The sequence below is a fragment of the Palaemon carinicauda genome, chromosome 8, assembly GCF_036898095.1.
Source record: "Palaemon carinicauda isolate YSFRI2023 chromosome 8, ASM3689809v2, whole genome shotgun sequence".
Taxonomy (NCBI): Eukaryota; Metazoa; Arthropoda; class Malacostraca; order Decapoda; family Palaemonidae; genus Palaemon; species Palaemon carinicauda.
In genome coordinates, this window is record NC_090732.1 from 14,666,769 (window position 1) to 14,683,082 (window position 16,314).

The 16,314-nt window shown below is 44.0% G+C and overlaps 1 protein-coding gene across 1 annotated transcript in view; it reads right to left on the minus strand.

The window, feature by feature from the left end:
• Positions 1–423: 423 nt before the first annotated feature.
• The window catches only part of LOC137645113 (uncharacterized), a 19,666-nt gene continuing 3,775 nt past the window's right edge, over positions 424–16,314 (minus strand). The window contains exons 2-3 of the mRNA XM_068377949.1: positions 12,794–12,850; positions 424–1,013 (exon numbers count right to left, since the gene is read on the minus strand). Of these exons, the coding sequence (XP_068234050.1) occupies positions 424–1,013; positions 12,794–12,850 (647 nt within the window). The remainder of the gene's footprint in view (positions 1,014–12,793; positions 12,851–16,314) is intronic.

Below are 16,314 nucleotides of genomic sequence, written 5' to 3' on the forward strand. Positions count from 1 at the left end.
GTCTAGTCGGAGGAAACGTGAAGGCTGCTTTTCCTTTTTTTTTTTGGACTCCATCCAGTCTCCCATCATTCTAAGGGCTCTTTTTGATGACCTTGACAGAACCATTTTGGTGAAAAGAGACTTCGACGCCTTCCCAAGCGTGAATTCTGAGGGTGGCGAACAAGGAGCAACTGGCACAAAAGAATCTGGAAACTCATCATTAAACACTTTCATGAGCTTCTTAAGATCCACTGAAGGACGAAAGGACTTAGAATTTTCTCCTTTTGATAACTCCTCAAACAATTCAACAGGGGAAAGGTGATCGTCGATGTTTTCCTCTGACAAAGCCCCAATGGGAGTAACAACGTTGTGCTTCTCAGGATATACCTCATTAAGGTCCCGACTTCTGGCGTTAATAGACCGCAGACCATCATGTCGGTCATCTTATTGACCTAACGCTTGAAGCTCGGTAAAACGCTCGCGATCAAAGTGATCAGAGCTAAAGTGTTCTTGATCTCGACTCCTGATAAGACTAGGTTCAGCATGAAGTCCAAGGCTTTCATCCTCAAAGTCATGTTCTTGACTTCCGCGTAAGGATGTTCGACGCTTGGTGTTACGTTCTTCAAAACGCTCGGTGTCGCGTCGTGTTTGACGCTCGATGTCCTGTCTGGCTGCTCGCCGCTCGCCATCGCGTCCTGAAGGACGCTCAACATCACGTCTCGCTGGACGTTCGACGTCCTGTATTGCTGGATGCTCGACGTCACATCTAGCTGGACGCTCGACGTCACGATTTGCTGGACGATCGAGAACACGTCCTGTAGGACGTTCAATGCCACGTATAGTAGGACGCTCAACGCCTCGCTCAGTAGGACGCTCGACGTCACGTCTAGCTGAACCCTCGAGTTCACGTCTTGCTGGACGTTCGAAATCACGTCCTGTAGGACGTTCAACGTTACTTTTATTAGGACGCTCGGCGCCTCGCTCTGTAGGACGCACGATGTCACGTATGGCTGGACGTTCGATGTCACGTTTCGCTGGAAGTTCGAGAACACGTCATGTAGGATGTTTAACGACACGTTTAGGAGGACGCTCGGTGCTTTGTGCTGTTGTCTGCTCGACGTCACGTCTGGTCGCTTGACACTCACTGTCACGACTGGCTGCTAGACGCCTGGCGTCACGTTTGGTTGCCTAACGTTCGGGGTAAAGATTATGTCCACTTTCCTTATAAGGAAGAGTTTCACAACATTTAACGGGGCGAGATGTCCAAATGTTTGCTTTCAAGAAGCTCTCGACTCACCGCCTTGCACCGCTTGGCGTCCAGAAAGGAAGCTTCCTAACGTTCAGGATCCAGGCATGCTACTCTTTTATTATCTGTAGCTTGGTAGCTTTGCATAAAAGAAGAGAGTCTCTGTTGCATCTCTTGTAGCATATTAAGATTCGGGTCAACTAGTTGTGATACAGGGGACGTCACGTCTATCACAGGTTCGCTCTCCACACCGCTCAAAGAACGCTCAGAGCGTCCAGAGGGCGAAAACCAATCTGATGGTGGTGGAGGAGGAGCATGAACCGAGGTCATGCCCGGTTCAGACGACTGTCCAACAACTGGACGATTCTTGATAGAATCCGACGTCCTGGCAGGACGTTTAGCAGGCGAGCTCTCTACGGTGGACAGAAAACGCTCTGGACTGCTTCAATGGCTACAACCAGGAACTTGCGGTGTTACAGTAGGACGCTGGTTGACATTATCAATTTTCCTCTTAAGAGGTCTGAAAGCTTGACGCCAGCCTCTTTTAGGTACTGCGTCATCCGAGGATGATGAAAAAACCTTAACCTCACCTTTCCTATGGTGAGGGTGAACGTCCTGTGAAACGTCAACAGGTACGCTCGAGGGGACGTCTGCTCGGGAGCTAAAGCCTCTCGTTTCCTTTCGTCGTTCGACATTCCTTCTCCCAGGGGTTGGGGAGCTTGGAAGAGGTCTAAGACTAGGAGAACGACAAGCCCGAGCAGGCGCACCCTCCACTGCACTAAACATATTCACAGCACTTCTAGCACTGTCACATTTTAACTGCTTCACATTGGACATTAATTGCGTTCTGTCCGCAGCGAGGGTTTCAACCTTCGCGCCCAAAGCTTGAATAGTCACCATCATATCTTTAAGCGTAGGCTCATTAGCAGTAACCGTAGTGGGATCAGAAACTACCACTACAGGGGGAGGAATAGGTTCGGTGACACGGGAAGAGGAAAAGTCTCTGGAAGAACGAGAAGAACTACGTCTCAACCTATCTCTTTCTAGTTTACGCGTATAGCGGTCAAACTCTAGCCACTCATTCTCGGATAAAAGAATGCATTCGTCACACCTATCACCCAACTCGCATACTTTACCTCTGCATTTAATGCAGAGCGAATGGGGATCAATTGAGGCCTTAGCCAACCGGGTCTTAAACCCACTCACACATTCTAAAAGTTAAAGGGGGGGTGGCCATTTTGAAAAATTTGTAAGAAAGATCTACAAGAAAGGGTCAAAATATCAAAATCCAAAAGGAATTAAAAAATATCCAAAGAGAATCCAAACAAGCGAGAGTCAATTAACCAAATTATTGTACATCACCAATGTAAACAGCAATAAACCAGGTAATTAGCGAGTAGAATATCCAACGATGTCGCTGCTAGCGGCGGCAGGGAAGATCTGAGGAATCATGGAATGGTTCCAGGTACCTCACTGGAGGGGGGCGCAGGTGGTACACCTGACTATCCAATCGGCGATTGGCGCAAGTTTTTAATTTTCTGCTGTGATGTCAGGGACGTAAGCTATATATATAACTACCGGGTAAGTCTTATGTTTAAGATCCTTTCATGTAGGATGAATCGTAAGGACTTCCTTGATGATGGATGAATTGGGATCTGGAAGTAAGAGTCTCTGAGGTCCTGTGTGATCATGAAGTCCTTTGGTCTGATAGCCTGTCTGACCATTTCTGCGGTCTCCATCTTGAACGGAATCTGATGGACAAACTCGTTCAGAGCGGAGAGGTCGATGACTAGTCTTCAGTCTCTAGCCACCTTTTCTACTAGAAATTAGTCAACTGCAGAAGCCTGGGGACACGTTGCGAACCTTTTGGAGGGCGCCCTTCTTCAACATGGTCTGGACTTCCACCTGAATGGCGAGATCCTTCACTGATCCCTTCCCGAAGAAATACAACATCACTAGTTGTTGAGTCTAAAGGAGGGTGAAATAGAGTGGACATGGCATGGTACCCTACTTGGAGGATTGAGACCGTCCAAGGTTCGGACCTAAGGATCTCCCATCTAGCCACCTGCGCTTCAGGCATCATCCCATCGTTGGTCAGGTGGGAGGAATGGGCCCCCTAGCGGAAGCGGCCACGTCTTCTTCCACTACCTTCTTTCCCTGTAATGTCTTTGCCAGGAATGGACTGCTTGGGGTTCTTATTCTTGGCATTGGGCTGCCACGAAGCTAATGACATCTTTTTAGGAGCCTGTCTTTGAATAAGGGGACAACCTCGGTGCATAAAGTACTAGAGTTGGGGCGAGATTTCATTGTCCTGTGGAAGAACAAGTCTTGACTCGCTTTCCTCTAGTGCTCTGCAACTGCGTCAATGTCTTCCATGCTAATCAAGGAAGAACCCTCCACAGATCAGTTACATAACTTGAGTGCTTCTCTCTTTGGAACCTGCCTTTTGAACTTTGAAATGATAGCATTTCAAGATCTAACTTGCCCACTGATTGACCGCGTAATGAGCAAGACACTCAAGAGCTCTAGCTCCAGATATCAAAAAGGTGTACATTGCTTTCTTCTTAACTAGGTCCATCTAATCCTCGTTGGTAGTCAGATAACCAACGGAGCCAGACCAGTATTCGATCCATGAAGCGGCCGGAAAAGTTGCCTTTGCAACCATGTTTGTTACTTCTGCAGCTGAGAACATAACCTGTTCGGCTGCTAGTTTGTGCATGGGCATACTGTGTGCCAAATCTGAGGCCACAGGCTCCAATGGCAGTGGCGAGGGATTATTGTGAAGGATGTCATATTAATTCCTTTGCCAAAAATATTGCGCAGGAAGTAAATGTGATGATTTTCTAGCCCTAAGAGAGAGTTTTTTTCCAGCAATTTAGGAAATAACACTTTCTGACCCCTTTAACCATCCTCGACCAGGGTAACTCGACTGATCTTTCCGGTTCATGGGGCCTGGAAAAAAGAAGTCCAGGAATGTATCCTTTCCTTCAGGAGGGAAGTATAGTACAATGGATTGCCCAATCCATTAATTTTCCTTATGTAAGCAAGCTAACACCTGCATAAAGGAATGGTCCAACTCTCTTGTTAGCAGAGTTGTCTGATTCGTCATGTTTCGACTCGTCCTACTCCAGACAAGCATCCATAGGAGCCTGAGTTGGGTTTGGTTTGTCAATTGAGACCCCAACAGGGGAACAAGACCTAGAGGGGAGGTTCTAAGTTGCGTGCAACGACAAGGCAGGTACCGCGTGGCAAGAGCCCTTCTGTCGCTCTGGGTCATCAAGTACTTTCGAAGGCCAATTCTTCAGAATGATTTTTGCATCTTTCCACTCCAAGGTATTAGCCGCAAAGTAGGCTAGGAGACTGGCTGTGTCCTTCCGAGGGGCCTTCACTAGCTGCGAAGCTTGTGGATGCACCACAGGGGCAGCTATAGGCTTTGGGGGTGGAGTGGTTGGCACAGTACAAATGAGACCTCCCTTGGAGACCTCAAACCACTGCTGGTTCTCAGGTGAAAAGTATTTCCTGGGGGCAGTATCTCCTGCCTCTATCTTCTACGTCTCTTGGTCACTTTGATTTGGATAATACCCCGCTTCTCACACAGGGGACCAGGCTTGTCATGGGCAGCTTTGAAGAAAGGATACTGCTGGTATCTAGACGAGTAACCTTGACCATAATTAGACTCCGAGGGTGGAGGAGGAACATGCTTTGAAGCATTACTCCAGTGCCTAGGGTCCACAGGTGGACTGGAACTCCAGAGAGATCCTGACACAAAAGAAGGATAGGTATGGGTTGGTTAAGGGCCCCTGATGATCGGACTGGAGCAGGGTCGATGACAGCCTGCTTCACAGCCTTCAAAAGCTTTTCAAACCATGGCAAATCCTTCATGAACAAATGTGCATCTGCAAGAACCCTTGGTAAGCAGTGTTCGTGAGCACACTGGTCACCAATAAACACTTCTCTCGGAGAGTAAACCGAGGTATGCGTGCGTGTCCCACCAGTAGCTCGCGCATCCAGAGAAGTGAACATATCTTTGTCAAGAGCAGGAACTCTGTGGCGTATATCATTGAGTGAGTGTATGAGTGGGGTGGCTGGTCTACCACTAAACCCCCCCCCTAACTAGAGGGGGGGGGGAGACGTTGACAATTCATGCAAAAGTTTATGGCTAGATTCCAGCTACACTAAAAACATATCCACAGTAAAGAGAGAAGGGTTTGTATTCGTGTAGGAACACTGTAAAATTAAAAATCTTCTGTTAGATATTTGCTATATCTAAATCAAGTGAACTTTTCAGACATCCATACAATCATATGCCAATACAGTACTTAAAATATATGAAATTATATAAAAACTTGTAACTGAGTAAAAAGAGCAAAGGTAATAATCAAATAAGATCTAGAGAAAATAAAAGAAATAAAATTAACAGGAACCATCTGTGGCCTAGCAATATATCAACACTGTAAACAGACACAAGTGAAGTCTGAAGCATTGCAAAATTTTACACACAAAACACTTCAAAATGGATAAATTCAAGTGCAGGTAACTCAAGGTTATACATATCACTAAAAGTGGTATAAACAAGATGCAGCTGTATGCAAATTACGTCTATGAAAGTTAACAATGCCTACAGTAAATGGAGCAAAATAACTGCTAAAGAACAATGAAGAGAACCGCTGTTTGAGAGACAGGAATAAGTTTTAAGAGTTAGAATCTGCATCATTAAGATGCTTGTCAACTCTTCAGACAATTTAAAAGAAGGAACACAGCATGATAAATTCATGTAATCTCTAAATTAATTTTAATTACTGTACTGTAATCAAATTCATTTCTGTAAAAAACTATCACCCCTAAAGCAATAGCAAAAAGAAAAGGCTGGTAAAATGTTATTTTTATAATAAAATAAATTTTTGAATATACTTACCCGGTGATTATATAAGCTGCAACTCTGTTGCTCGACAGAAAACTCTACGTTAAAAATCCGCCAGCGATCGCTACGCAGGCAGGGGGCGCACTTCAACAGCGCCATCTGTCGTGCAGGTACTCAGTACTCAATGTAAACAAAGAACTCAATTTTCTCCTCGGTCCACTGCGTCTCTATTGGGGAGGAAGGGAGGGTCCTTTAATATATAATCACCGGGTAAGTATATTCAAAAATTTATTTTATTATAAAAATAACATTTTTCAATATTTAACTTAGCCGGTGATTATATAAGCTGATTCACACCCAGGGGGGTGGGTAGAGACCAGCAATAAATGTTTACATTATTATGAGCTAAGGATTTTTTATTTCATTTTAGCAGTTATCAAAATAACAAACTTAAAATAAATAAGTACCTGGTAAGGAAGTCGACTTGAACAATTACTCTGCCTTTTTAAGTACGTCTTCCTTACGGAGCCTCGCGATCCTCTTAGGATGCTGAGCGACCCCTAGGAGCTGAAGTATCAAGGGTTGCAACCCATACAACAGGACCTCATCAAAACCTCTAATCTAGGCGCTTCTCAAGAAATGACTTTGACCACCCGCCAAATCAAGTAGGATGCGAAAGGCTTCTTAGCCTTCCGGACAACCCAAAAACAATAATAAAACATTTCAAGAGAAAGATTAAAAAGGTTATGGAATTAGGGAATTGTAGTGGTTGAGCCCTCACCCACTACTGCACTCGTTGCTACGAATGGTCCCAGAGTGTAGCAGTTCTCGTAAAGAGACTGGACATTCTTAAGATAAAAAGACGCGAACACTGACTTGCTTTTCCAATAGGTTGCGTCGATTATACTTTGCAGAGATCTATTTTGTTTAAAGGCCACGGAAGTTGCGACAGCTCTAACTTCGTGTGTCCTTACCTTCAGCAAAGCTTGGTCTTCCTCATTCAGATGGGAATGAGCTTCTCGTATTAACAGTCTGATAAAATAGGATAAAGCATTCTTTGACATAGGCAAAGATGATTTCTTAACTGAACACCATAAAGCTTCAGACGGGCCTCGTAAAGGTTTAGTTCGTTTTAAATAGAACTTAAGAGCTCTTACAGGGCATAAGACTCTTTCTAGTTCATTTCCAACCATACGATAAGTTTGGAATATCGAACGATATTGGCCAAGGCCGAGAAGGCAGCTCGTTTTTGGCTAGAAAACCAAGTTGTAGAACATGTAGCCGTTTCAGATGAGAATCCGATGTTCTTGCTGAAGGCATGAATCTCACTGACTCTTTTAGCTGTGGCTAAGCATACCAGGAAAAGAGTCTTTAAGGTGAGATCTTTCAGGGAGGCTGATTGTAGCGGTTCGAACCTGTCTGACATAAGGAATCTTAGTACCACGTCTAAATTCCAACCAGGTGTAACCAAACGACGCTCCTTCGTGGTCTCAAAAGACTTAAGGAGGTCCTGTAGATCTTTATTGTTGGAAAGATCTAAGCCTCTGTGACGGAAGACTGATGCCAACATGCTTCTGTAACCCTTGATAGTGGGAGCTGAAAGAGATCGTTCTTTCCTCAGATATAAGAGGAAGTCAGCTATTTGAGTTACAGAGGTACTGGTCGAGGATACGGATACTGACTTGCACCAGTTCCGGAAGATTTCCCACTTCGATTGGTAGACTCTAAGGGTGGATGTTCTCCTTGCTCTAGCAATCGCTCTGGCTGCCTCCTTCAAAAAGCCTCTAGCTCTCGAGAGTCTTTCGATAGTCAGAAGGCAGTCAGACGAAGAGCGTGGAGGCCTTGGTGTACCTTCTTTACGTGTGGCTGACGTAGAAGGTCCACCCTTAGGGGAAGTGTTCTGGGAACGTCTACTAGCCATCGAAGTACCTCGGTGAACCATTCTCTCGCGGGCCAGAGGGAAGCAACTAGCGTCAACCTTGTCCCTTCGTGAGAGGCGAACTTCTGCAGTACCTTGTTGACAATCTTGAACGGAGGGAATGCATATAGATCTAGATGTGACCAATCTAGGAGAAAGGCATCTATATGAACTGCTGCTGGGTCCGGGATTGGTGAGCAAAATATTGGGAGCCTCTTGGTCATCGAGGTTGCGAAGAGATCTATGGTTGGCTGGCCCCAGGTGGCCCAAAGTCTCTTGCATACATCCTTGTGGAGGGTCCATTCTGTTGGAATTATTTGTCCCTTCCGACTGAGACAATCTGCCATGACATTCAAGTTGCCTTGGATGAACCTCGTTACTAGTGATATGTCTAGACCTTTTGACCAGGTGAGGAGGTCCCTTGCGATCACGTACAACGTCAGAGAGTAGGTCCCTCCTTGCTTGGAGATGTACGCCAAAGCCGTGGTGTTGTCCGAGTTCACCTCCACCACTTTGCCTTGAAGGAGAGACCTGAAGCTTTTCCAGGCCAGACGTACTGCCAGTAGCTCCTTGCAGTTGAAATGCATTGTCCTTTGACTCGAGTTCCATATTCCCGAGCATTCCCGACGTCTAATGTCGCACCCCAGCCTACGTCCGATGCGTCCGAGAAGAGAACGTGGTTGGGAGTCTGAACAGTCAGGGGAAGACCCTCTCTTAGGATGATATAGTCCTTTCACCAAGTCAGACAAGACTTTATCTTTTCGGAAACCGGGATCGAGACCGCTTCTAGCGTCTTGTCCTTTTTCCAGTGAAAAGCTAGATGGTATAGAAGAGGACGGAGGTGTAGTCTTCCTAGTGACACAAATTGATCCACGGATGACAGCGTCCCTACCAGACTCATCCACAGCCTGACTGAGCAGCGTTCCTTCTTCAGCATCTTCTGGATGGATAGCAGGGCTGGGGGCTGATCGTCTTGTTCAGCAACGTCCTCATCAGAGGGTTCCTCATCCGAAACTGATGAGGAAACGGCAACGGAGTGGGCAATGTCTGACTCGCTGAATCCGGTCGCACTGGTGGATGCGTGACGGAGCCGGACGCAATATCATGGAACTGCTGCACAGTCTGTGAACTGTCAACAACCATGGGTGCGCGAGGAAGCACAGCGTCAACCCGAAACTGTCTAGACCGTCTGGGTTGTGCAGTCAACACCCTACCGGGTTGCTGAGGTTGACGCACTGCGTCACAACAAGTCACCTCTGCTGGTTGTTGAACGTCCTGAACGTCAACAACCACCTCCGAGCGTCGCTTAACGTCAACGTGCGGCTGGCAACCCACACTGGGTCGCATCGGTAGAGGAACCACCTCAACTGGCAGACGCGAGTAGGCTACCTCAGCGTCAACAGGGCGCACAACCGACCGGTTGGAAGGTTGTTGGCCAGAAGGTTCTTCTCCGCATTTAAGTCCTCTATCAAGGACGCAAGCTTGGACTGCATGTCTTGCAGCAAAGCCCATTTAGGGTCTACGGGAGCAGGTGTGGCAACAGACGGGGTTAGCGACTGAGGCGGAACCGTTTACCATCCCTGAAAGCCTTGTTATGCGTGACATAATAGTACAGCAAAACTTCAAAGGCTCGACAACAGCTGAGAAGTTGACCTGTAAACAACTTGGAGCGTCTCCTGGCTAGGCGCCAGGGAGAGTCTACCAGAATTGAGAAGTCTATCTGGGCAGAGGCATGAACTCCCAAGCCGAGAACTTCTCTCGTGTCATATCAGACTCTCGCTCTATAAACCAGTTTAAAAGAAGGGAAAGCAAAGGCTGTATCCCCCAAACTCCTCCTGGTGAAAAACCAGTCGCCTAGCCAACGTAACGCTCTCTAGGAGAGCGAGAGAGCACTAGCTTAAAAACAACGGCTTCGAAGTAGCTAGGCCTAGTGTAAGCTCTGACGTTTAGGCGAACGAGGAGCAGCAGTTACAAGATCCGGACGAAGATCCTTAAAAAAAATCATCATGATTTAATTAAAGTCCATAGGAGGCTAAGCAGCTTAAGGCTCCTCTCCATCTGACAGAGTCCTCAAGGGAATATCAGTAGGAGGGAGAACAGCAACTTCCTCATCTACAGGAACCTTGTCCGATAAAAGCTGAGTCTCTCACTGGTGCATTAGTAGCGGACCAGAACGCAACGTCATGTAACTGGTTGACAGTCTGTGAACTGTCAACAACTGAACTGTCAACCACAACAGGTGCGTGAGGACGTACAGCGTCCACTCGAGACTGCTTTGACTGCCTAGACTGAGCAGTCAAAACAACTCTAGAATGCGGAGGTTGACGCACAGCGTCAAAACAAGTCAACTCCGATTGTTAGTGAACGTCTAGAACGTCAACAGGAGCATCAGCCAGTGGCCTAACGTCCAAATGCGGCTGAAAAACCACACGAGACCGCATCGAGTGTGGTTCTCAACAACCTGACTGACGTGACTAAGCTACGCCAACGTCAACAGTAAGCACAAAGGAACGTTAGGTTGGCTGAAAGCCAGGATATCGATGAGATAAACGGCTAGACTCAACGGACTAATCGGCAGAATAGTCTTCCATAAGGGAGGCAAGCATATACTGCATGTTTTGCCATACAACCCCTTAAGGATTAACGGAAATGGTTGTGGTAATAGACGAGGGTAACGTCTGTGACCGCAACACTTTGCCTACAAAAAAAAAAAGACTTTCGGAGTCTGTGTTACGCTTTTGTTAGGCGGCGAGCAGTTATCCGAAGACTGCATAGGGTCAGAGCTGTCCTAATGGCTGTAACCAGGACGCTGGACCTATCCTGAAAGGACTGACTTTCGCTTAAGGGCTTCGAAACCTTGTGACAGGTTTCTTATGCGAAAAGCCTACGGATGGCGAGGAGAAACAACGTCTCTCTCGTCTTATGGTAGGGGAGATCTTGGTAAGAAACACCCGATACCATAGAGGGAAAACGTCTGTTCGTTGGTCAAGGCCTCTCGAACCCATAAGTCTTTTGACATTACTTCTCCCCTGGGCTTGGGAGCTTGCAAGAGGTCCCGGACTAGGTGAACGACAGGCACGAACAGACGAACCCTCGGACGCAACACTGTAACACTTTGCGCCTCGGACGCAACACTGTAACACTTTGCGCATATCACTTTATCACTTCGATTTTCTGTTTTGCACTTATTTCTACCTGAAACACGCAATTCTACCCTTCATTAAAAGGTAGTAATTGCGAAATTAGTCGTATAATGCAAGCTCATAATACCAGCAAAAAACAGAAAACATATTTTAAGATAAAAAGAAAAATCAGTGGCTGGGAAAGAGACTAAACACTAGTTCATATAACTACGTTTTCAATCTCTCACCGCACATAGCCTGGGGACGAGAATAAAAACCTAAAAACGTTTTATCCTTCCTCCCCGTACAGAGACTAGGGACGAGAGTAACACGAGAACAACGTTACCCGCTTGAACTGAACGTTTTCTCTCCTCTCTCTCCCTCCGTCTCTATCTCTCTCTCTCTTTCTCTCTTGATTTCGCACCTAAGAGAAGAGCCCAATTATATATCGTCAAAAAAAAACATGTTATTTGACTAAAGGAAAAAACTGAAAGGTTTTTCAAATAAAAAGTTCCTTTAAATTAGAATTTAAAACATTTAAGCTAAGAAAGAATGAACAAAACGTCAGAATCAATTTACTCTTACTGCAAAGTGAAACCGTGATACACTCTCTCTCTATCGTAACGATAGAGCGCATGTTGAACGTCCTGAACGTCAACAACTGCGTAGCATAAAAAACTAAACGTTAGTTCATCTTTGAAAACAGTACGAAGACTATCAAAGAAATTCTTTCATAAAATATTACATTTAAAAAGTTTTAAATCCTTTAAAAACTAAAGACGATATAAAGGGCTCAATGTTGATTAACTTCGGTTTCCAAGTTAGGACCGCCTACTCTCAGGAAAGGTCTATATAAACAAAGCATTAAAATTTATTTTATATGTTTATAAAAAATGGAAAGTTAATCGAAGAGGCCTAATAAAGGCGGAGAGATATAAAATATATAGAGGAAAATCTATAACGTGATAAGATAATTACTAAAAGCCTAAACACACTTCCGTCTAAGGGAAGGGTCGGCCATTTAAAAGTGAAAGAAAGTCCATACTCTCTTTGTCACCATAATTAAATCTATCCAAAACGAGTTCAAGTTTTGAGATGAAGATAAAATACCTGCATAGCGAAAGCTCAAAACTAGAATAGTGTACTTCACCAATAGTTGTGAAAACAAATCCAGTTAGCAACAGCGAATTAGTAGGTCTTGCCGGTAGCCCGACAGAGAGAAAATTGAGTTCTTTGTTTACATTGAGTACTGAGTACCTGCACGACAGATGGCGCTGTTGAAGTGCGCCCCCTGCCTGCGTAGCGATCGCTGGCGGATTTTTAACGTAGAGTTTTCTGTCGAGCAACAGAGTTGCAGCTTATATAATCACCGGCTAAGTTAAATATTGAAAAAAGAGAACTAAAGAGCAATTTATGAATTAAATCAGTGAAGAATATAAAATGTTCTGGGAGTCGCACTGAAAAACATTTCAATCAGCTACTGCTAGAGACACTTTGGATCTCAAACATACAGGAGTCCAGGAGAGAACAACTTCTCAGTGTGTCTGGATATACAGGTAACACATAATTAGGCTACAGTAAAATGATGGGTTTATGATTAAAAATCTTATTACCGATGCCATTTGAGTCATACGTATTTCACCATTATAAAAAATGGGTCTACTTACTGCCTGGCTGAACTTCCTCTTGCTTAATGTTCTTTCTATTTAGTTCTTGTGCTTTTTCTGTAAAGAATAATTTTCAATTACATACAGAATTGAGACAACCGAGTTACTGAATTATTCATCAAAATTAAAATCTAAAATATATATCCTATTTTCTAGTACAAAATTCATTACAGTCGTGTATTTCAATACTTACCAGGGAATATTATTGCTTATACATTGGTACCTCGGTATACAAGCCACACTTTACCCTTGATGAGTCGTAGCTGGCGTGAGGGAGGTGATGGAGAAAGAGGGGGGCTACTACTTGGAAGGAAATTCTTTCTCCATTAGAACTTTATCAGAAATTCTCTCTCTTGGATGGCATTCATTTAACTCTCATATACACTTATGCTGTCAATAACTGATGTTTGTGACAAAAGTCAGCTGTCCTGTAAATGCATAAGTGTCAGACTGGTTATTGTGCAGCCATTACTGGGCCCCAGGAGAAAGTACCCGGTAATCTGTAGGTGCATTCTTTTAAATAATGTGTGGTGAAAAGTGATTTGTCTCTTCCACAAACCACCATTAAGGGCTTGAAATACTGAGTGGTTCTTGCAGAACACTAAGGTTACAGCAACACCACAGGTTATTAGCTTTGGAAGGGTCCCCAGCGGCACTTCTCCTAAAGATTTATAAGCTTTAGGTATGATTTCATGTCACCAAAAGGATATGGTATTTTTTGTTATTCCCTTCGTGTTTCGACTTGTGCTGACAAATAAGTTAGGGATGAATGGTCGTAAAGGATCAGTTATTTTAAGGTAACTAGGAAACTGCCCTACAGGACAGAGTAGCTGAATGTTTGGGTCATCAGTTACCGCCTTGATCGGTGAGAAGGAGTCAAATTTACTATGATTAGTTGATGGATTTTGCATCTTTGCAATAAAATCTGAAATAAAAGATAACTGCAAGAGGCCCAATCTAAAACAACAACAGTTACATTCACGTAAAATTTCCTTTGCCTTGATAAAGCAGGTGGAGATAGTTTTGAGGATTAACTCAACCTCAATGAGTTCTCTGAAGCAGACATTTGTTTGTTCAATAGTTCTAAAGTGTCTCTTGCCTGAATAGACAGTGGTATAATGCCTACTAGACGATTGAGAATTTGATGGTTCACCAAGACCATGTATATGCCTAATTAGGCTCAAAAAGTGGGAGGCCACTCAAGGACCTGATGTTGGAACTTCTAATGAAGGAACCCCAGAGGCATCTACCGTCGTCTCTGTAATTTGTTTAGAAGACTCCCCCGATTGTGATCATACTCGGATCAAGACCTCTAGTACTCTGATTCATGAGAGGAGTGCTTGGCTCTCGTTTTGGAAAAGGATGTGAATTTATTACCTTTTCTGAAAAATCTTTCCTCTCTTGTCTGGGTCCCGAAGAACGAGATGAAACAACAGACTCAGAATGAGGAGAATCTCAGTCAAAATGAATGCAAGACTCATAGACATAATATGAGAAAAGGTTTCCTCTCCTTCTCTAAGCTAGAAGCCTGTGGGGAGGAAAATTATTATCTAGAGTATCCCACCTACAATGTCTATATCTCTTCACTGAATAATATGGAGGGGAGTCTGACCTCTGTCTCTGTAAAGGACCATCTCTAAAATTCATTGATGGTCTGACATAGGGAAATGGCAGGTATGACTCCTGTTCCTGTTTCCTTTAAAAACTATGCTTGTCTGAGCTTAGAGTTAAAATTACCCATAGCTACTTTAACTGATCTAGTGACAAGCATAGTAGAAGTTTATTTAGTATTCCAATTTCTAGGTGGACCTGAAAGGGTAGACCGTACGTTAGTCTCATACAGGACGATAAGTTAGTTCCCATGTCGTTAATATGAGTTGTTATTACTCGTGTGACGGTGGCCTTATGTCTCACATGTAAGCTAGATGAGATGGCCATACATTCAGATAATGTATCTGCTTGATGACGTGTGACAAAGGTGGGGCATTCCATAGGTGCGCGCAATTTTGTTTGCATGCCTCCTGACTAATTCATATAAAAATTATGCTTATTTAAACCTGACAGTGAACGTGGAACACGTTTGTGAGCATATGGCAGCAGATCTAATGTTGCACTCACATTAAGATGACACAACCAGGTATGTAATTCATGGTGAGTTCTTTCTGAAAAATCTGAAAAAGAAGCAGAGGTCTTTCAAGGAGAGAAGATGGTTACCTCCTTTTGGGGGGGAATACTTACCTAGGACCTCTAAGAGTTAAAGGGAGGTCAAATCATCATGAGTATGGATAGGAGAATAGTAAGCTTCCAACACAGTTGCTTCTGTGCTTGGTGAAATAGGCTGTTCAGTCACCTCTTGGTGTGGTGTATGCATAGGCATACATTTAGGCGATGCTTTTAAAATTTTCATTGGGGAATGTTCCTGCATTGTAGAGGAAAGAACTCCCATATCTGTAAAAATGGAAACAAAAACATGATCTCCTGGGTTAATCTTACTCGTGGGGTGGGGTGGGGGGTGGAGACTTGTTAAGGATAATAAGAGCTGGTGGGGATGGACACCTGTTAAGGATCATAAGAGCTGGAAATACCAAATTAATTTGTATCTCTTGCTTTGGTTGTAAGAGCTGAATACAACAGATCTACATCATTGTGTATGATCTCGGGCTCACTAATCACATTAGATGATAACACGTCAACAAAATCATGCATAAAATGGTTGTCTCTTTGGGGTATCATATTTCCTGAGAACTCCAATGAAGATGGATCTGAAAGAGAAAGGTCAGGAGTTGGGAAGGAAGACTTCTGTTTCCTGCTTTTAGCAGAAGGGGAGCAATGCCTCTTAGCCTTCTTCTTTTTCTGGCAATTATATATCTCCCACTGAGAGTGCAGCCAAGTAGAGGTAAAGGAGCATTGCTTACCATAACACCCACGACAACAAGGATGGGAATCAACCTCAGCTCGGCTCATGAAGGTGCCACAAGAACTACAGTACCTTCAATGTTGGTATAGGTTCTCATATTTACTTGGGAAACACTCATAATCACAAATGTACTAAGTAGAGACAAAGCAAAAAGCAAAGGATAAAGTAGACAGCAATTAAGCAGCATGTGTAACTGAAGCGGCGACCAGAAGTAGGGTGGTTTGAATCATGCTAACCCAACCGCTCCTACCCAGCAAGGGTGGGTTGCTGGAAACCATACAAAGTCACTAGAATCCCACGATTTCCTTAATTCTGGTCGTAACTAAACACCAACAGAGTAAACCCATTTAAATGACGATGGTTTGTATTTCACATAGGAACAATTATATATTTTATTCATGAATTATACAAAACCTCTATTCAGATTTCCATTCAATCTTTATTTTTCCTAGCATTATTCATTACTTATTACATAATATGGCAGAGAAGGTATTTTTATGGTAAAATGCACTAGGACTGTCTTTTCAATGATAATTTCATGAGTGCATAGAAAAGTTATCCTAGAGCTGTTTGTATATTTGCAAATAATTATAACTGTCGTGTC